We start from the raw sequence: 22,055 nt of genomic DNA, 5'->3' as shown, positions 1-22,055 counted from the left end.
TTGCAGTAACTTGCCCATAGCAGAGAGTGCAAGCTCTCACATTACCATTGTCCTGGGAATAGGTGTACACGCAACAGACAGAGTTACAATGATACGTGGAAAGAGAGAGAGGGAGGGAGAGGTGTTTCAGAGCACAGACCGAGTCAAAGTGAGTGCTGGGCTCTCCAGACTCAGTAACAGTTCACATTTAACCTTGAATAGTCCATCACCAATAAAAAGTAACATGTTTGCCTGGAGAGTTTGGCTGTACTGACATACCATACAGCAGAGCCCAAACCGCAACTGTTTCCTTTTTTGTGTAGGCTGCTGATTATAACTTTACACCAGCAGCCTTCTCAATGCAAAAGCCAGACCCAATGTGGGAAACATTAAAAAAAAGCCTCAGTCAGGTAGGTGGGGGCAGGGGTATCAGGACTTGGTGCCAGGGGTCTTCAAGCCCTCTCTCACCTAGTGGCCCGGGAAGCAAAGATCAACCTGACTGATTTTGGGGCCACATATGTTGGCAGCTATTGTTGTGAAACCTCCTGAAATATCCGGGAAATAAATATAAATGACTGGTTAGGCCCCAGCTTGAGCACTGTGGCCAATTCTGGACACCACACTTTAGCAAGCATTTCAAGGTCTCAAGGCCTTGCAGAGGGTGCAGAGAACATACACTAGAATGGTAGGTACCAGGTCTGAGGGACTTCAGTTATGTGAGTGACTGGAGTAGCTGGGATTGTTCTCCTTAGAGCAGAGAAGTTGATGGCAAGATTTAATAGAGGTGTTCCAAATCATCAGACATTTTGATTGGGTAAGTGAGGGCTCCTCACCCTACTTCACCCGTCTGCAGCCTTTGACTTGGTTGACTACACAATCCTCCTCCAATATCTCTCCACCATGATCAGCTGGATGGGACTCACTTACCTGATTCCATTCTCATCTATCAAATCGTACCCAAAGATTCAGTTGTAATGGCTTCTCTTCCTGCTCTTGCACTGTGACCTCTGGTGTCCCCCAAGGATCTATCCTTGACCCCCTCCTGTTTCTCACCTACATGAGGCTCTTGGTGACATCATCTGAAACCACAATGTTAATTCTCACATGTATGCTGATGACACCCAGCTCTACCTCATCCCTACCTCTCTCGACCCCTCCATTGTCTCTAAATTATTAGACTGCTCATCCGACATCCAGTACTGGATGAGCAGAAATTTTCTCCAATTAAATTTTGGGAAGATTGAAGCCATTGGCTTCGGTTCCCACCCCAAACTCTGTTCCCCAGCTACCAACTCTAACCCTCTCCCTGTCAACTGTCTGAGGCTGAACCAGGCAGTTCGTAACCTTGGTCTCATATTTGACCCTGAGGTGAGCTTCTGACTACATTTTCGTGGCATCACTAAAACCGTCTATTGCCAACTCCGTTACATCACCTGACTCCAGCCTGCCTCAGCTCATCTGCAGCTGAAACCCTCATTCATGCCTTCATTACCTCTGGACTTGACTATAGCAATGCACTCCTGGCTGGTTTCCCACTTTCTATCCTCTGTAAACCTGAGGTCATCTAAAACTTTGGTGCCCATGCCCTTACTCGCACCATGTCCCATTCACCTGTCCTCGCTGACTTATTTTGGCTTCTGATTAAGCAACGCCTTGATTTGAAAAATCTCATCCTTGTTTTCAAATCCCACCCCCTCATTCTTCCCTATCTCTGTAATCTCCTCCAACACTACAACCCCCTGAGATATCTGTGCTCCTCCAATTCTGGCCTTTTGAGCATCTCCAATTTTAATCACTTCACCATTGGTGGCCATGCCTTCAGTTGCCAAGATACTTTCCTCTGGAATTCCCTTCCTACACCTCTCCATCTCTCTACCTCTCTTTCCTCCTTTAAGACACGCCTAAAACCCTACCTCTTTGGCTAAGCTTTTGGTCATCTGACCTAATATCTCCTTAAGTGGCTCGGTGTCACATTTTGCTTTTTAATGCTCCTTTGGATGTTTTATTACATTAAAAGTGCTGTGTAAATACAAGTTGCTGTGTTATTATTGAAACTGTTTCCACTGGCAGCAGAGTTCGTAACCTGAGGACACAGATTTAAAGTAATCAGCAAAAGAACCAGAGGTGATATGAGGAAAAACTTTCTTACTCAGCGAGTTGTTGTGATCTGGAATGCACTGCATGAAAGGATGGTGGGAGCAGAATCGATAATAACTTTCAAAAGAGAAATGGAGAGAAATTTGCAGGGTTATGGGGCACGAGCAGGGGTGTGGGAGTAATTGGATAGCACTTTCAGAGAGCTAGCAAGGCACGATGGGCCAAACAGCCTCCTTTGTGCAGTAAAGTTCTATGATTCTATCTCCAAGGGACTGGGAGTTAACCTGGGAGACAAATCATAGGGATTCCTCTGCATGAATACATGGGATGATGAATCAGATTGACCTTAACAGCTCCTCACCAGTTTTTCATACATTCCTGGAGACTATCGATTTGATTTTAACTCCCCCTACTTAAGGTAAACAATGTGGGGAGGAGGTTAAAATGGAGCAGGGTGGGAGAGCTTATCCACTCTGTTCCCACCTCGATCAGGCCGACTGCAGGTTTTGGTTGTAGGCAGACCAGCTGAATGGGTGGGGTCCCTTTAAATACGTGAATTGGGTTCCGATTATGTCATCGCAGTCCGGCTGCTATTTTAACTCAACGGAGGAGCCGTGTCTGACTCCTACTCAGCCAGTGATCTCTCGAACAGATTAAGAAGGCGCTGAAGCTGAGAAAAGGAGTGGACTAGATGAACAGAGAATGGGCCGGTGAAAGAAAAGAAAAAGACAGACAAGTATACACATTGCATCTTTCATAACCTCAGGACATGTTAACATTCAACTGAAAGGACGGGTGAGGCCTCAGTTTGATGTCTCATCTGAAATTCATCAATTCCCTCAGTACTGCACTGGAGTGTCAGCCTGGATTATAGGCTCAAATCTCTGGAGTGAAACTTGAACCTTCTGATTCAGAGGTGGGAGGGTTGCCAACTAAACCACAGCTGACACAATTTTAGTAAACTTTAATCGAGGAGTCATGATGTGAAGATAAGTGATTGCTACATAAAGGAGCAGGTTAGAAGGTTATAACTTTATCAGTTATCAGGATATGGCATGCGTTGCCTCAAGTGCTGATGAATCCTGATTCCAGTGTTCAGAAAAGTGTTGGGTAATTGTCGAAGGAGATTATTAAAAGGGTGTGAAGACTGAGCAGGACTGTAGAAAATTAGGAGCCCGAATTCAGTGCAAACAAAATTGGCTGTGTTAAAATCTCTGGTTTCCTAAGTGCCCCTGTACTCACTGACCTACATTGACTCCCAATCCAGTAATGCCTCGATTTTAAAATTCGCATTTCTTTGTTCAAATCCATCTGTGGCCTTCCCCCTCCTATCTCTGTAATCTCCTCCAGCTCCACATCCCTCCCAGATATCTGTGTTTCTCCAATTCAGGCCTCCTGCTCATTTCCAATTTCAGTCGCTCCACTAGTAGCTCCACACCATTAGTGGCTGTCCCTTCAGCTGCCTAGGCCCTAAACTCTGGAATTTCCTCCCTCGATTTCTCTGCTTCTCTCTCTCTCCTCCTTGAAGGTGTTCCTTAAAACCTACCTCTTTGACCAAGTTTCTGTCTTAATATCTCCTTATTTGGTTCAGTATTAAATTTTGTTTCATAACACTTCTATGAAGCACCTTGGGACATTTTATGTTAAAAACCCTGCATAAATACAAGTTATTGTTGTTATTTCTGTGTGCCCTAGACTTCAGCATACTCCCACACTCACGCGCCTAAGTCAGAAATGGAAGATTTCAGAGGTGGGGAGAAGCCAGGTTGCCATTACAATACCCTGAGTGTGTCAGCCCTCCTCCCCCAGTCAGAGTGAAACAGAGACAGCTGGTGTGGGCAAGGTGCTCACAACCCTGGATCAATCACAGCAGAACCCCGAGCGCTGACTCACTTTGTCCAGGATGTACTTGTTGAGGTAAGGCATGTACCCGTGGCTGGAAACAGGCCCGTCGTTGTCATCGCGGAAGTGGTCCTCCAGGGCTGTGGGGTCATGGGGAATGTTCAGCGCTGTATACAGATTGTGCGACAGCACCTGGAAAACATACAGGAACATTCAACAGAGCACTGTCACTGGGTCAAAACATCACACGGAAGATCAAAAACTCTACTCTCCTCTACACCACAGGTGGTCCCAGCTAGGCCTGCTCCCAGCTTTTTACTCTTCAGTCTCTCCAGCTCATTACTCCACACTTTCCCAGCTCCATACTCTCAGTTTAGCTGTTTAATTGTCCACCACTATTCATGACTGGATGTGGCAGGAGTGCAGATCTTCGATCTGATCCTTCAGCTTGGGATCGCTTTACTCTGTCTACAGCTTCATGCTTCCACTGTTTATCATGTTTGTAGTCCTGGGTTGTTCACCAGGTTGGCACCTCATTTTTTGGTATGCCTGGTGCTGTTCCTGGCAGGCTCTCCTACACTCTGGATCTGGGACACTCTACCTGAAAAGGAGGTGGAAGCTGAGTCCATGAATAGTTCTAAAAGGGAGTTGGACAGCTGGTTGAGGGTGAGGCACTTACAGGGTTACAGACAAATAAATGGGATTTTCTTTCAAAGAGCCAACGTAGGCATGATAGCCCAAATGATCTCGTTCTTTGCTGTATGTTTCCGTGATTCTACGATTACTCCTCACTCTGTTCAGTGCATTACTCCCTGTATTCTCCAGTTCTTCAGGTTATGGGATGTTAATGCTAATTCCCCAGGTCACCCCATTAACTTAGACCAATTATGTTGCCTTGGCATTGACCTTTTCCGATTGGCAATTTTGGACAAACACGAATCTCACAAACCCTGGTTAATGGATTGACCATTAGAATAGTTGACCCTAGAATAGTTGTAGGGACATAGTTCTGTTGATGGGGTGAGGGGGAAGGGAGGAAAGGAAAGTTCAGTGAGCGAGAGGGGATTGTTACAGTCAGTGCACATTGGAATAGAGAAACCTGTTCACTGTAACTAAATTGAAATAATAGTAACGATTTCCTTGTACAGATTAAATTGCATGTACCCTTCCCTTTAATGTGCCTATTTCATGGCTGGGACTTCCTCCTTCAATTTGCATGTTTAGTAGTTTATATCTGCCCCTCGATTGTGTCAGTTTATTGATTTGGCCTCTTCCCTTTTGTGCTAATTTTTATTGCAAGGCCCAATCCTCTTTAATGTGACTATTTATTGGACAAAATGTCAGGGAGAACTCCATTGCTCTTCGTTGAAATAGATCAGGAGATCTTCATTGTCCACTTGAGAGGGAACATGTGCAGAACCTTATCCAAAAGGCATCCCTACGGCAATATAGCACACCCTCAGAATTGCACTGGAGCATCAGCCTAAATTCCGAAGAAGTCTCCAGAACGGGACTTGAACCCACAAACTTCTGCCTCAAGAAATCGACTGCGACCAACTGAGCCACAGATGGCGATAGCAATGTGTTTTCCTGACACTGGATGAGGAATGAATGTTGCCAGGACACTGGGAAAACTCCCTGGCTTTTTGCATAATGCCACGGGATCTTATGCATTAACCCAAGAACTAACAGCTCAGAGCTTTTGAGTGCAAAAGTTGGCAGTATTTTTCGGTAAATCGGATTATTTAACACTCACGCACCCTATCCTTCCTGCCCCTTCTGTGCATTGTGTCTTTACCTTGAGTTGAGACTTGGAAACTTTCCCACTCTTCTCCAAATCCAGGGCGGTGAACGCATACCAGATGGATTTAAGGAGCTCGCTTTTTAAATCCATGGTGTGCAGGAGATTCCACCAGAGAATCAGAGAGAAACAGCAGTCCAATAGGGAATATTCACTGAACAAAGCACTGACTGCAAACTGACAGGCGACACATTCACGCCTGCGACTGGGGCTGGGGGTCCGCTCCCCTCTCCTGGAAACATCCACAGCCAACAACAGGGTCCCCGCTACCACCTGCCGATCACACAACCCGCTCCACAAGTTTGCTTCAGTTCTGAATTTCTCTTTCTCACTCCGAACTTCCGCCTTCAGCGGCGAGATTACTCTCGCTGTGCGGACAGGCGAAGCCACCAGTGGCCGATCAGCTCTCTGGGTGTGTCCTCTGCCCTCGCGACCGGCACCCTTAGAATTGGGACAAGCAAGGGCTGGCCAACGGGTGCGCATTCATTGCAGTAAACCGCCCTGAAATAATTCCCAACACACATAAAAACACCAACACCTTCAAACATTTAATCACAATGTTTGAAAACGAAGCACTCATTTCATCCAAGGCGAAAGTGACAGAGTGACAGGGTCACCAGATGTGAATAGTGTGAAAGGCAACTGACCAGAGTGTGGATAAATACACAGGCCAGTGTGTGGATAAAGGGCAATGACCAGTGTGTTGATAAATACACAGGCCAGTGTGTGGATAAATAAACTGACCATTGTGTTGATAAATACACTGGCCAGCATGTGGATAAATACACTGACCAGTGTTCGGATGAAGCCACTGACCAGTGTGTGGATAAAGATACTGACCAACATGTGGAAAAATACACTGACCCGCAAGTGGATAAATACACTGACAAGTGTGTGGACAAAAAACAATGACCAGTGTGTGGATTAAAACACTGACCCACGTGTAGATAAATATACTGACCAATGTGTGGATGAAGACACTGACCAACGTGTGGATAAATAAACTTACCAGCATGTGGATAAATACACTGACCAGTGTTGGGATGAAGCCACTGACCAGTGTGTGGATAAAGACACTGACCAGCGTGTGGAAAAATACACTGACAAGTGCGTGGATAAAAGAAACTGACCAGTGTGTGGATGAAGACACTGACCAACAAGTGGATAAATATACTGACCAGTGTGTGGATAAATAAACTGACCAGTGTGTGGATGAAGACACTGACCAGTGTGTGGATGAAGACACTGACCAGCTTGTGGATAAGGAGGCGGGCAGCCATAAAGGCGGAGCTAAAGTGTGGCAAGTCGAAGAGACTTAGCAGTTGGCAGGAAAAAAGACAAAAGCGCAAGGGGAGAGCCAACTGTGTAACAGCCCCGACAAACAAATTTTTCTGCAGCATCTGTGGAAGAGCCTGTCACTCTAGTATTGGCCTTTATAGCCACTCCAGGCGCAGCTGCACACACCACTGACCACCTCCAGGTGCTTGCCCATTGTCTCTTGAGATAAGGAGGCCAAAGAAGCAAGTGGATAAATATACTGACTAGTGTGTGGATAAATAAACTGACCAGTGTATGGATAAATAAACTGACCAGTGTGTGGATAAATACACTGACCAGTGTGTGGATTAAGGACACTGACCAACGAGTGGATAAATATACTGACCAGTGTATGGATAAATAAACTGACCAGTGTGTGGATAAATACACTGACCAGTGTGTGGATAAAGACACTGACCAACGAGTGGATAAATATACTGACCAGTGTGTGGATAAATAAACTGACCAGTGTGTGGATAAATAAACTGACCAGTGTGTGGATAAAGACACTGACCAACGAGTGGATAAATAAACTGACCAGTGTGTTGATAAATAAACTGACCAGTGTGTGGATAAATAAACTGACCAGTGTGTGGATAAAGACACTGACCAACGAGTGGATAAATAAACTGACCAGTGTGTGGATAAATACACTGACCAGTGTGTGGATAAAGACACTGACCAACGAGTGGATAAATATACTGACCAGTGTGTGGATAAATAAACTGACCAGTGTATGGATAAATAAACTGACCAGTGTGTGGATAAATACATTGACCAGTGTGTGGATTAAGGACACTGACCAGTGTGTGGATAAATACAGTGGCCAGTATATGGATTAAGGACACTGAGCAGTGAGTGGTTAAAGGACACTGACCACAGTGTGGGTAAAGACATTGACCAGTGTGTGGATAAATACAGTGGCCAGTATATGGATTAAGGACACTGAGCAGTGAGTGGTTAAAGGACACTGACCACAGTGTGGGTAAAGACATTGACCAGTGTGTGGATAAAGGACACAGATCAGTGTGTGGATAAAGGACACTGACCACAGTGTGGATAAAGACATTGACCAGTGTGTGGATAAAGGACACAGACCAGTGTGTGGATAAAGACATTGACCAGTGTGTGGATAAATACACTGATGAGTGTGTGGATAAATACACTGACCAGTGTATGGATAAATAAACTGACCAGTGTGTGGATAAATACACTGATCAGTGTGTGGATAAAGACACTGACCAACGAGTGGATAAATATACTGACCAGTGTGTGGATAAATAAACTGACCAGTGTGTGGATAAATAAACTGACCAGTGTGTGGATAAAGACACTGACCAACGTGTGGATAAATATACTGACCAGTGTGTGGATAAATAAACTGACCAGTGTGTGGATAAATACACTGACCAGTGTGTGGATAAAGAGACTGACCAACAAGTGGATAAATAAACTGACCAGTGTATGGATAAATAAACTGACCAGTGTGTGGATAAAGACACTGACCAGCGTGTGGAAAAATACACTGACAAGTGCGTGGATAAAAGAAACTGACCAGTGTGTGGATGAAGACACTGACCAACAAGTGGATAAATATACTGACCAGTGTGTGGATAAATAAACTGACCAGTGTGTGGATGAAGACACTGACCAGTGTGTGGATGAAGACACTGACCAGCTTGTGGATAAGGAGGCGGGCAGCCATAAAGGCGGAGCTAAAGTGTGGCAAGTCGAAGAGACTTAGCAGTTGGCAGGAAAAAAGACAAAAGCGCAAGGGGAGAGCCAACTGTGTAACAGCCCCGACAAACAAATTTTTCTGCAGCATCTGTGGAAGAGCCTGTCACTCTAGTATTGGCCTTTATAGCCACTCCAGGCGCAGCTGCACACACCACTGACCACCTCCAGGTGCTTGCCCATTGTCTCTTGAGATAAGGAGGCCAAAGAAGCAAGTGGATAAATATACTGACTAGTGTGTGGATAAATAAACTGACCAGTGTATGGATAAATAAACTGACCAGTGTGTGGATAAATACACTGACCAGTGTGTGGATTAAGGACACTGACCAACGAGTGGATAAATATACTGACCAGTGTATGGATAAATAAACTGACCAGTGTGTGGATAAATACACTGACCAGTGTGTGGATAAAGACACTGACCAACGAGTGGATAAATATACTGACCAGTGTGTGGATAAATAAACTGACCAGTGTGTGGATAAATAAACTGACCAGTGTGTGGATAAAGACACTGACCAACGAGTGGATAAATAAACTGACCAGTGTGTTGATAAATAAACTGACCAGTGTGTGGATAAATAAACTGACCAGTGTGTGGATAAAGACACTGACCAACGAGTGGATAAATAAACTGACCAGTGTGTGGATAAATACACTGACCAGTGTGTGGATAAAGACACTGACCAACGAGTGGATAAATATACTGACCAGTGTGTGGATAAATAAACTGACCAGTGTATGGATAAATAAACTGACCAGTGTGTGGATAAATACATTGACCAGTGTGTGGATTAAGGACACTGACCAGTGTGTGGATAAATACAGTGGCCAGTATATGGATTAAGGACACTGAGCAGTGAGTGGTTAAAGGACACTGACCACAGTGTGGGTAAAGACATTGACCAGTGTGTGGATAAATACAGTGGCCAGTATATGGATTAAGGACACTGAGCAGTGAGTGGTTAAAGGACACTGACCACAGTGTGGGTAAAGACATTGACCAGTGTGTGGATAAAGGACACAGATCAGTGTGTGGATAAAGGACACTGACCACAGTGTGGATAAAGACATTGACCAGTGTGTGGATAAAGGACACAGACCAGTGTGTGGATAAAGACATTGACCAGTGTGTGGATAAATACACTGATGAGTGTGTGGATAAATACACTGACCAGTGTATGGATAAATAAACTGACCAGTGTGTGGATAAATACACTGATCAGTGTGTGGATAAAGACACTGACCAACGAGTGGATAAATATACTGACCAGTGTGTGGATAAATAAACTGACCAGTGTGTGGATAAATAAACTGACCAGTGTGTGGATAAAGACACTGACCAACGTGTGGATAAATATACTGACCAGTGTGTGGATAAATAAACTGACCAGTGTGTGGATAAATACACTGACCAGTGTGTGGATAAAGAGACTGACCAACAAGTGGATAAATAAACTGACCAGTGTATGGATAAATAAACTGACCAGTGTGTGGATAAAGACACTGACCAGCGTGTGGAAAAATACACTGACAAGTGCGTGGATAAAAGAAACTGACCAGTGTGTGGATGAAGACACTGACCAACAAGTGGATAAATATACTGACCAGTGTGTGGATAAATAAACTGACCAGTGTGTGGATGAAGACACTGACCAGTGTGTGGATGAAGACACTGACCAGCTTGTGGATAAGGAGGCGGGCAGCCATAAAGGCGGAGCTAAAGTGTGGCAAGTCGAAGAGACTTAGCAGTTGGCAGGAAAAAAGACAAAAGCGCAAGGGGAGAGCCAACTGTGTAACAGCCCCGACAAACAAATTTTTCTGCAGCATCTGTGGAAGAGCCTGTCACTCTAGTATTGGCCTTTATAGCCACTCCAGGCGCAGCTGCACACACCACTGACCACCTCCAGGTGCTTGCCCATTGTCTCTTGAGATAAGGAGGCCAAAGAAGCAAGTGGATAAATATACTGACTAGTGTGTGGATAAATAAACTGACCAGTGTATGGATAAATAAACTGACCAGTGTGTGGATAAATACACTGACCAGTGTGTGGATTAAGGACACTGACCAACGAGTGGATAAATATACTGACCAGTGTATGGATAAATAAACTGACCAGTGTGTGGATAAATACACTGACCAGTGTGTGGATAAAGACACTGACCAACGAGTGGATAAATATACTGACCAGTGTGTGGATAAATAAACTGACCAGTGTGTGGATAAATAAACTGACCAGTGTGTGGATAAAGACACTGACCAACGAGTGGATAAATAAACTGACCAGTGTGTTGATAAATAAACTGACCAGTGTGTGGATAAATAAACTGACCAGTGTGTGGATAAAGACACTGACCAACGAGTGGATAAATAAACTGACCAGTGTGTGGATAAATACACTGACCAGTGTGTGGATAAAGACACTGACCAACGAGTGGATAAATATACTGACCAGTGTGTGGATAAATAAACTGACCAGTGTATGGATAAATAAACTGACCAGTGTGTGGATAAATACATTGACCAGTGTGTGGATTAAGGACACTGACCAGTGTGTGGATAAATACAGTGGCCAGTATATGGATTAAGGACACTGAGCAGTGAGTGGTTAAAGGACACTGACCACAGTGTGGGTAAAGACATTGACCAGTGTGTGGATAAATACAGTGGCCAGTATATGGATTAAGGACACTGAGCAGTGAGTGGTTAAAGGACACTGACCACAGTGTGGGTAAAGACATTGACCAGTGTGTGGATAAAGGACACAGATCAGTGTGTGGATAAAGGACACTGACCACAGTGTGGATAAAGACATTGACCAGTGTGTGGATAAAGGACACAGACCAGTGTGTGGATAAAGACATTGACCAGTGTGTGGATAAATACACTGATGAGTGTGTGGATAAATACACTGACCAGTGTATGGATAAATAAACTGACCAGTGTGTGGATAAATACACTGATCAGTGTGTGGATAAAGACACTGACCAACGAGTGGATAAATATACTGACCAGTGTGTGGATAAATAAACTGACCAGTGTGTGGATAAATAAACTGACCAGTGTGTGGATAAATACACTGACCAGTGTGTGGATAAAGACACTGACCAACGTGTGGATAAATATACTGACCAGTGTGTGGATAAATAAACTGACCAGTGTGTGGATAAATACACTGACCAGTGTGTGGATAAAGAGACTGACCAACAAGTGGATAAATAAACTGACCAGTGTATGGATAAATAAACTGACCAGTGTGTGGATAAATACACTGACCAGTGTGTGGATAAAGACACTGACCAACGAGTGGATAAATATACTGACCAGTGTGTGGATAAATAAACTGACCAGTGTATGGATAAATAAACTGACCAGTATGTGGATGAAAACACTGACAAGTGTGTGGATAAAAGACACTGACCAGTGTGTGGATAAATACACTGACCATTGTGTGGATAAATGCAATGACCATTGTGTGGATAAATACACTGACGAGTGTGTGGATAAGAGACACTGACCAGTGTGTGGATAAATACACTGACTCGTGTGTGGATAAATACACTAACGAGTGTGTGGATAAGAGACACTGACCAGTGTGTGGATAAATACACTGACAAGTGTGTGGATAAGAGACACTGACCAGTGTGTGGATAAAAGACACTGACCAGTGTGTGGATAAATACACTGACCAATGTGTGGATAAAGTACACTGACCAGTGTGTGGATAAAAGACACTGACCAGTGTGTGGATAAATACTCTGACCATTGTGTGGATAAATACATTGACCAGTGTGTGGATAAATACACTGACCAATGTGTGGATATATAAACTGACCAGTGTGTGGATGAAAACACTGACAAGTGTGTGAATAAAGACACTGAACAAAGAGTGGATAAATACATTGACCAGTGTGTGGATAAATACACTGACCAATGTGTGGATAAATACACTGACCATTGTGTGGATAAATACACTGACCAGTGTGTGGAAACATACAATGACCAGTGTGAAGATGAAGACACTGTCCAGTGTGTGGAGGAAGACACTGACCAGTGAGTAGATAAATACACTGTCCCATGATTGGATAAATACACTGACCATTTTGTGGATGAAGAAACTGATCAGTGTGTGGATAAATACACTGACCATTGTGTGTATAAATACATTGACCAGTGTGTGGATAATGGACACTGACCAGTGTGTGCATCAAGGACACTAACCAGTGTGTGGATGAAGACACTGTCCAGTGTGTGGAGAAATGCACTGAACTGCATGTGGATAAATACACTGACCAGCGTGTGGATAAATAAACTGATCATTGTGTGGATAAATACACTGACCAGCATGTGGATAAATACACTGACCAGTGTTGGGATGAAGACACTGACCAGTGTGTGGAAAAATACATTGACCACTGTGTGGATTAATACACTGACCAGCGAGTGGAACAAGACACTGACCCGTGTGTGGATAAATACACTGACAAGTGTGTGGATAAAAGACACTGACCAGTGTGCGGATAAATACGTTGACCAGTGTGTGGATAAAGACACTGACTAATGTGTGGATAAATACACTGACAAGTCTGTGGAGAACGACACTGACCATTGTGCGGATAAATACGCTGACCAGTGTGTGGATAAAGACACTGACTAATGTGTGGATAAAGGCACTGACCAGTGTATGGATAAATACACTGACCAGTGTGTGGATAAAGGCACTGACCAGTGTATGGATAAATACACTGACCCGCGTGTGGATATATAAACTGACCAGTGTGTGGATGAAAACACTCACCCACGTGTGGATAAATACACTGACCAGTGTGTGGATGAAGACACAGACCAATGAGAGGATAAATATACTGACCAGTGTGTGGATAAATAAACTGACCAGCATTTGGATAAATACACTGACCAGCATGTGGATAAATACACTGACCAACAAGTGGATAAATATACTTACCAGTGAGTGGATAAATACACTGACCAGTGTGTGGATAAAGACATAGATCAGTGTGTGGATAAAGGACACAGACCAGTGTGTGGATAAATAAACTGACCAGAGTGTGGATGAAGACACTGACCAACGAGTGGATAAATATACTGACCAGTGAGTGGATAAATACACTGACCAGTGTGTGGATAAAGACATTGACCAGTGTGTGGATAAAGGACACAGACCAGTGTGTGGATAAATACACTGACCAGCGTGTGGATAAATACACTGACCAACAAGTGGATAAATATACTTACCAGTGTGTGGATAAATACACTGACCAGTGTGAGGAGAAATAAATTGACCAGTGTGTGGATGAAGACACTGACCAGTGTGTGGATAAATATACTGACCAGTGTGTGGATAAATACACTGACCAGTGTGTGGATAAATACACTGACCAGTGTGTGGATATATACACTGACCAATGTGTGGATATATAAACTGACCAGTGTGTAGATGAAAACACTGACAAGTGTGTGAATGAAGACACTGAACAAAGAGTGGATAAATACATTGACCAGTGTGTGGATAAATACACTGACCAATGTGTGGATATATAAACTGACCAGTGTGTGGATGAAAACACTGACAAGTGTGTGAATGAAGACACTGAACAAAGAGTGGATAAATACATTGACCAGTGTGTGGATAAATACACTGACCAATGTATGGATATATAAACTGACCAGTGTGTGGATGAAAACACTGACAAGTGTGTGAAAGAAGACACTGAACAAAGAGTGGATAAATACATTGACCAGTGTGTGGATAAATATACTGACCAATGTGTGGATAAAGTACACTGACCAGTGTGTGGATGAAGACACTGACTCGTGTGTGGATAAATACACTGACCAATGTGTGGATAAATATACTGACCAGTGTGTGGATAAATACACTGACCAGTGTGTGGATGAAGACACTGACCAGCGTGTGGATAAGGAGGCGGGCAGCTATAAAGGCGGAGCTAAAGTGTGGTGAGTCGAAGAGACTTGGCAGTTGGCAGGAAAAACGACAAAAGCGCAAGGGGAGAGCCAACTGTGTAACAGCCCCGACAAACAAATTTTTCTGCAACATCCGTGGAAGAGCCTGTCACTCTAGTATTGGCCTTTATAGCCACTCCAGGCGCAGCTGCACACACCACTGACCACCTCCAGGTGCTTGCCCATTGCCTCTCGAGATAAGGAGGCCAAAGAAGCATGTGGATAAATATACTGACCAATGAGTGGATAAATATCCTGACCAGTGTGTGGATAAATAAACTGACCAGTGTGTGGATAAATAAACTGACCAGTGTGTGGATTAAGGACACTGACCAGTGTGTGGATAAATACAGTGGCCAGTGTGTGGATAAATAAACTGACCAGTGTGTGGATTAAGGACACTGACCAGTGTGTGGATAAATAAACTGACCAGTGTGTGGATAAATACACTGATCAGTGTGTGGATTAAGGACACTGACCAGTGTGTGGATAAATACACTGACCAGTGTGTGGATTAAGGACACTGACCAGTGTGTGGATAAATACAGTGGCCAGTATATGGATTAAGGACACTGAGCAGTGAGTGGTTAAAGGACACTGACCACAGTGTGGGTAAAGACATTGACCAGTGTGTGGATAAAGGACACAGACCAGTGTGTGGATAAAGGACACTGACCACAGTGTGGATAAAGACATTGACCAGTGTGTGGATAAAGGACACAGACCAGTGTGTGGATAAATATCCTGACCAGTGTGTGGATAAATATACTGATCAGTGTGTGGATGAAGACACTGACCAGCCTGTGGATAAATACAGTGGCCAGTGTATGGAAAAAGGACACTGAGCAGTGTGTGGATAAAGGGCACTGACCACAGTGTGGATAAAGACATTGACCAGTGTGTGGATAAAGGACACAGACCAGTGTGTGGATAAATACACTGCCCAGTGTGTGGATAAAGGGAAATGATCAGTGTGTGGATGAAGACACTGACCAGCCTGTGGATAAATACACTGCCCAGTGTGTGGATAAAGGGAAATGATCAGTGTGTGGATGAAGACACTGACCAGCCTGTGGATAAAGACATTGACCAATGTGTGGATAAAGGGAAATGACCAGTGTGTGCATAAATACACTGAACAGAGTGCGGATAAATACTTTGACCAGTGTGTGCATAAATACACTGACCAGAGTGTGGATGAAGACACTGACCAGTGTGTGGATAAATACACTTTCCCATGAGTGGATGAATACAATGACCAGTGTGTGGATAAAGACACTGACCAGTGTGTGGATAAAGGACACTGACCAGTGTGAGGATAAAAGACATGACCGGTGTCTGGAAGAAGACACTGGCAAGTGTGCGGATAAATACACTGTCCCATAAGTGGATGAATACACTGACCAGTGTGTGGATAAAGGGCAATGACCAGTGTGTGCATAAATACACTGAACAGAGTGTGGATAAATACACTGACCAGTGTGTGGATAAAGGGAAATGACCAGCGTGTGGATAAATACAGTGGCCAGTGTGTGGATAAATATACTGACCAGTGTGTGAATGAATACACTGACCAGTGTGTGGATAAAGGGAAATGACCAGCGTGTGGATAAATACAGTGGCCAGTGTATGGATAAAGGACACTGAGCAGTGCGTGGATAAAGGGCACTGACCACCGTGTGGATAAAGACATTGACCGGTGTGTGGATAAAGGACACAGACCAGTGTGTGGATAAATATACTGACCAGTGTGTGGATAAATACACTGACCAGTGTGTGGATAAAGGGCAAAGACCAGTGTGTGGATGAAGACACTGACCAGCGTGTGGATAAGGAGGCGGGCAGCTATAAAGGCGGAGCTAAAGTGTGGCGAGTCGAAGAGACTTGGCAGTTGGCAGGAAAAACGACAAAAGCGCAAGGGGAGAGCCAACTGTGTAACAGCCCCGACAAACAAATTTTTCTGCAGCATCTGTGGAAGAGCCTGTCACTCTAGAATTGGCCTTTATAGCCACTCCAGGCGCAGCTGCACACACCACTGACCACCTCCGGGCGCTTACCCATTGTCTCTTGAGATAAGGAGGCCAAAGAAGCATGTGGATAAATACACAGACCAGTGTGTGGATAAATACACAGACCAGTGTGTGGATAAATAAACTGACCAGTGTGTGGATATATACACTGACCAATGAGTGGATAAATATCCTGACCAGTGTGTGGATAAATAAACTGACCAGTGTGTGGATAAATAAACTGACCAGTGTGGGGATATATACACTGACCAATGAGTGGATAAATATCCTGACCAGTGTGTGGATAAATAAACTGACCAGTGTGTGGATAAATAAACTGACCAGTGTGTGGATAAATACACTGACCAGTGTGTGGATTAAGGACACTGAGCAGTGAGTGGTTAAAGGACACTGACCACAGTGTGGATAAAGACATTGACCAGTGTGTGGATAAAGGACACTGACCACAGTGTGGATAAAGACATTGACCAGTGTGTGGATAAAGGACACAGACCAGTGTGTGGATAAATATCCTGACCAGTGTGTGGATAAATATACTGATCAGTGTGTGAATGAAGACACTGACCAGCCTGTGGATAAATACACTGACCAGTGTGTGGATAAAGGGAAATGACCAGCGTGTGGATAAAGGACACTGACCAGTGTGTGGATAAATACAGTGGCCAGTGTATGGATAAAGGACACTGAGCAGTGTGTGGATAAAGGTCACTGACCACAGTGAGGATAAAGACATTGACCAGTGTGTGGATAAAGGACACAGACCAGTGTGTGGATAAATACACTGACCACAGTGTGGATGAAGACATTGACCAGTGTGTGGATAAAGGACACAGACCAGCGTGTGGATAAATACAGTGGCCAGTGTATGGATAAAGGACACTGAGCAGTGTGTGGATAAAGGGAAATGATCAGTGTGTGGATGAAGACACTGACCAGCCTGTGGATAAAGGACACTGACCAGCGTGTGGATAAATACATTGGCCAGTGTATGGATAAAGGACACTGAGCAGTGTGTGGATAAAGGGCACTGACCACAGTGTGGATAAAGACATTGACCAGTGTGTGGATAAAGGACACAGACCAGTGTGTGGATAAATACACTGACCAGTGTGTGGATAAAGGGCAATGACCAGTGTGTACATAAATACACTGACAGAGTGCGGATAAATACTTTGACCAGTGTGTGAATAAATACACTGACCAGAGTGTGGATGAAGACACTGACCAGTGTGTGGCTAAATACACTGTCCCATGAGTGGATGAATACAATGACCAGTGTGTGGATAAAGACACTGACCAGTGTGTGGATAAAGGTCACTGACCAGTGTAAGGATAAAAGACATGACCGGTGTCTGGAAGAAGACACTGGCAAGTGTGCGGATAAATACACTGTCCCATGAGTGGATGAATACACTGACCAGTGTGTGGATAAAGGGCAATGACCAGTGTGTGCATAAATACACTGACCAGTGTGTGGATGAAGACACTGACCAGTGTGTGGATAAAGACACTGACCAATGAGTGGATAAATATACTGACCAATGTGTGGATAAATACACTGAGCAGTGTGTGGATAAATACACTGACCAGTGTGTGAATGAATACACTGACCAGTGTGTGGATAAAGGGAAATGACCAGCGTGTGGATAAATATACTGACCAGTCTGTGGATGAAGACACTGACCAATGAGTGGATAAATATACTGACCAATGTGTGGATAAATACACTGAGCAGTGTGTGGATAAATACACTGACCCACGTGTGGATAAATACACTGACCAGTGTGTGGATAAATATACTGACCAGTGTGTGAATGAATACACTGACCAGTGTGTGGATAAAGGGAAATGACCAGCGTGTGGATAAATATACTGACCAGTGTGTGGATGAAGACACTGACCAATGAGTGGATAAATATACTGACCAATGTGTGGATAAATACACTGAGCAGTGTGTGGATAAATACACTGACCCACGTGTGGATAAATACACTGACCAGTGTGTGGATAAATATACTGACCAGTGTGTGAATGAATACACTGACCAGTGTGTGGATAAAGGGAAATGACCAGCGTGTGGATAAATACAGTGGCCAGTGTATGGATAAAGGACACTGAGCAGTGCGTGGATAAAGGGCACTGACCACAGTGTGGATAAAGACATTGACCAGTGTGTGGATAAAGGACACAGACCAGTGTGTGGATAAATACACTGACCAGTGTGTGGATAAAGGGCAATGACCAGTGTGTGCATTAATACACTGACCAGTGTGTGGATAAAAGACACTGACCAGTGTCTGGGAGAAGATAATGACCAGTGTGTGGATGAAGACACTGACCAGTGTGTGGATAAAGGACACAGACCAGTGTGAGGATAAAAGACATGACCGGTGTCTGGAAGAAGACACTGGCAAGTGTCCGGATAAATACACTGTCCCATGAGTGGATGAATACACTGACCAGTGTGTGGATAAAGGGCAATGACCAGTGTGTGCATAAATACACTGACCAGTGTGTGGATGAAGACACTGACCAGTGTGTGGATAAAGACACAGACCAACATGTGGATAAATATACTGACCAGTGTGTGGATAAATACACTGACCAGTATGTGGGTAAAGACACTGACCAACATGTGGATAAATATACTGACCAGTATGTGGATAAATACACTGACCAACGTGTGGATAAATATACTGACCAGTGTGTGGATAAATACACTGACCAGTATGTGGATAAAGACACTGACCAACGTGTGGATAAATATACTGACCAGTGTGTGGATGAAGACACTGACCAATGAGTGGATAAATATACTGACCAGTGTGTGGATAAATACACTGACCCCTGTGTGGATAAATACAACGACAAGTGTGTGGATAAAAGACACTGACCAGTATGTGGATAAATATACTGACCAGTGTGTGAATGAATACACTGACCAGTGTGTGGATAAAGGGAAATGACCAGCGTGTGGATAAATACAGTGGCCAGTGTATGGATAAAGGACACTGAGCAGTGCGTGGATAAAGGGCACTGACCACAGTGTGGATAAAGACATTGACCAGTGTGTGGATAAAGGACACAGACCAGTGTGTGGATAAATACACTGACCAGTGTGTGGATAAATACACTGACCAGTGTGTGGATAAAGGGCAATGACCAGTGTGTGCATTAATACACTGACCAGTGTGTGGATAAAAGACACTGACCAGTGTCTGGGAGAAGATAATGACCAGTGTGTGGATGAAGACACTGACCAGTGTGTGGATAAAGGACACTGACCAGTGTGAGGATAAAAGACATGACCGGTGTCTGGAAGAAGACACTGGCAAGTGTGCGGATAAATACACTGTCCCATGAGTGGATGAATACACTGACCAGTGTGTGGATAAAGGGCAATGACCAGTGTGTGCATAAATACACTGACCAGTGTGTGGATGAAGACACTGACCAGTGTGTGGATAAAGACACAGACCAACATGTGGATAAATATACTGACCAGTGTGTGGATAAATACACTGACCAGTATGTGGGTAAAGACACTGACCAACATGTGGATAAATATACTGACCAGTATGTGGATAAATACACTGACCAACGTGTGGATAAATATACTGACCAGTGTGTGGATAAATACACTGACCAGTGTGTGGATAAATATACTGACCAGTGTGTGAATGAATACACTGACCAGTGTGTGGATAAAGGGAAATGACCAGCGTGTGGATAAATACAGTGGCCAGTGTATGGATAAAGGACACTGAGCAGTGCGTGGATAAAGGGCACTGACCACAGTGTGGATAAAGACATTGACCAGTGTGTGGATAAAGGACACAGACCAGTGTGTGGATAAATACACTGACCAGTGTGTGGATAAAGGGCAATGACCAGTGTGTGCATTAATACACTGACCAGTGTGTGGATAAAAGACACTGACCAGTGTCTGGGAGAAGATAATGACCAGTGTGTGGATGAAGACACTGACCAGTGTGTGGATAAAGGACACAGACCAGTGTGAGGATAAAAGACATGACCGGTGTCTGGAAGAAGACACTGGCAAGTGTCCGGATAAATACACTGTCCCATGAGTGGATGAATACACTGACCAGTGTGTGGATAAAGGGCAATGACCAGTGTGTGCATAAATACACTGACCAGTGTGTGGATGAAGACACTGACCAGTGTGTGGATAAAGACACAGACCAACATGTGGATAAATATACTGACCAGTGTGTGGATAAATACACTGACCAGTATGTGGGTAAAGACACTGACCAACATGTGGATAAATATACTGACCAGTATGTGGATAAATACACTGACCAACGTGTGGATAAATATACTGACCAGTGTGTGGATAAATACACTGACCAGTATGTGGATAAAGACACTGACCAACGTGTGGATAAATATACTGACCAGTGTGTGGATGAAGACACTGACCAATGAGTGGATAAATATACTGACCAGTGTGTGGATAAATACACTGACCCCTGTGTGGATAAATACAACGACAAGTGTGTGGATAAAAGACACTGACCAGTATGTGGATAAATATACTGACCAGTGTGTGAATGAATACACTGACCAGTGTGTGGATAAAGGGAAATGACCAGCGTGTGGATAAATACAGTGGCCAGTGTATGGATAAAGGACACTGAGCAGTGCGTGGATAAAGGGCACTGACCACAGTGTGGATAAAGACATTGACCAGTGTGTGGATAAAGGACACAGACCAGTGTGTGGATAAATACACTGACCAGTGTGTGGATAAATACACTGACCAGTGTGTGGATAAAGGGCAATGACCAGTGTGTGCATTAATACACTGACCAGTGTGTGGATAAAAGACACTGACCAGTGTCTGGGAGAAGATAATGACCAGTGTGTGGATGAAGACACTGACCAGTGTGTGGATAAAGGACACTGACCAGTGTGAGGATAAAAGACATGACCGGTGTCTGGAAGAAGACACTGGCAAGTGTGCGGATAAATACACTGTCCCATGAGTGGATGAATACACTGACCAGTGTGTGGATAAAGGGCAATGACCAGTGTGTGCATAAATACACTGACCAGTGTGTGGATGAAGACACTGACCAGTGTGTGGATAAAGACACTGACCAATGAGTGGATAAATATACTGACCAGTGTGTGGATAAATACACTGACCAGTATGTGGGTAAAGACACTGACCAACATGTGGATAAATATACTGACCAGTATGTGGATAAATACACTGACCAACGTGTGGATAAATATA

The 22,055-nt window shown here is 44.0% G+C and overlaps 1 protein-coding gene across 2 annotated transcripts in view; it reads right to left on the bottom strand.

The window, feature by feature from the left end:
- LOC137379893 (differentially expressed in FDCP 6 homolog) overlaps positions 1-6,081 on the bottom strand; it is a 103,983-nt gene extending 97,902 nt beyond the window's left edge. For both annotated transcript variants that reach the window (XM_068051298.1, XM_068051299.1), the window contains exons 1-2: positions 5,717-6,081; positions 3,970-4,110 (exon numbers count right to left, since the gene is read on the bottom strand). In XM_068051298.1, coding sequence (XP_067907399.1) covers positions 3,970-4,110; positions 5,717-5,812 — 237 coding nt within the window. In that variant the 5' untranslated portion in view covers positions 5,813-6,081. The remainder of the gene's footprint in view (positions 1-3,969; positions 4,111-5,716) is intronic.
- Positions 6,082-22,055: the final 15,974 nt, after the last annotated feature.

This window comes from Heterodontus francisci, chromosome 18 (genome assembly GCF_036365525.1).
Source record: "Heterodontus francisci isolate sHetFra1 chromosome 18, sHetFra1.hap1, whole genome shotgun sequence".
NCBI lineage: Eukaryota > Metazoa > Chordata > Chondrichthyes > Heterodontiformes > Heterodontidae > Heterodontus > Heterodontus francisci.
This window is presented reverse-complemented; position numbering and strand designations above follow the sequence as displayed.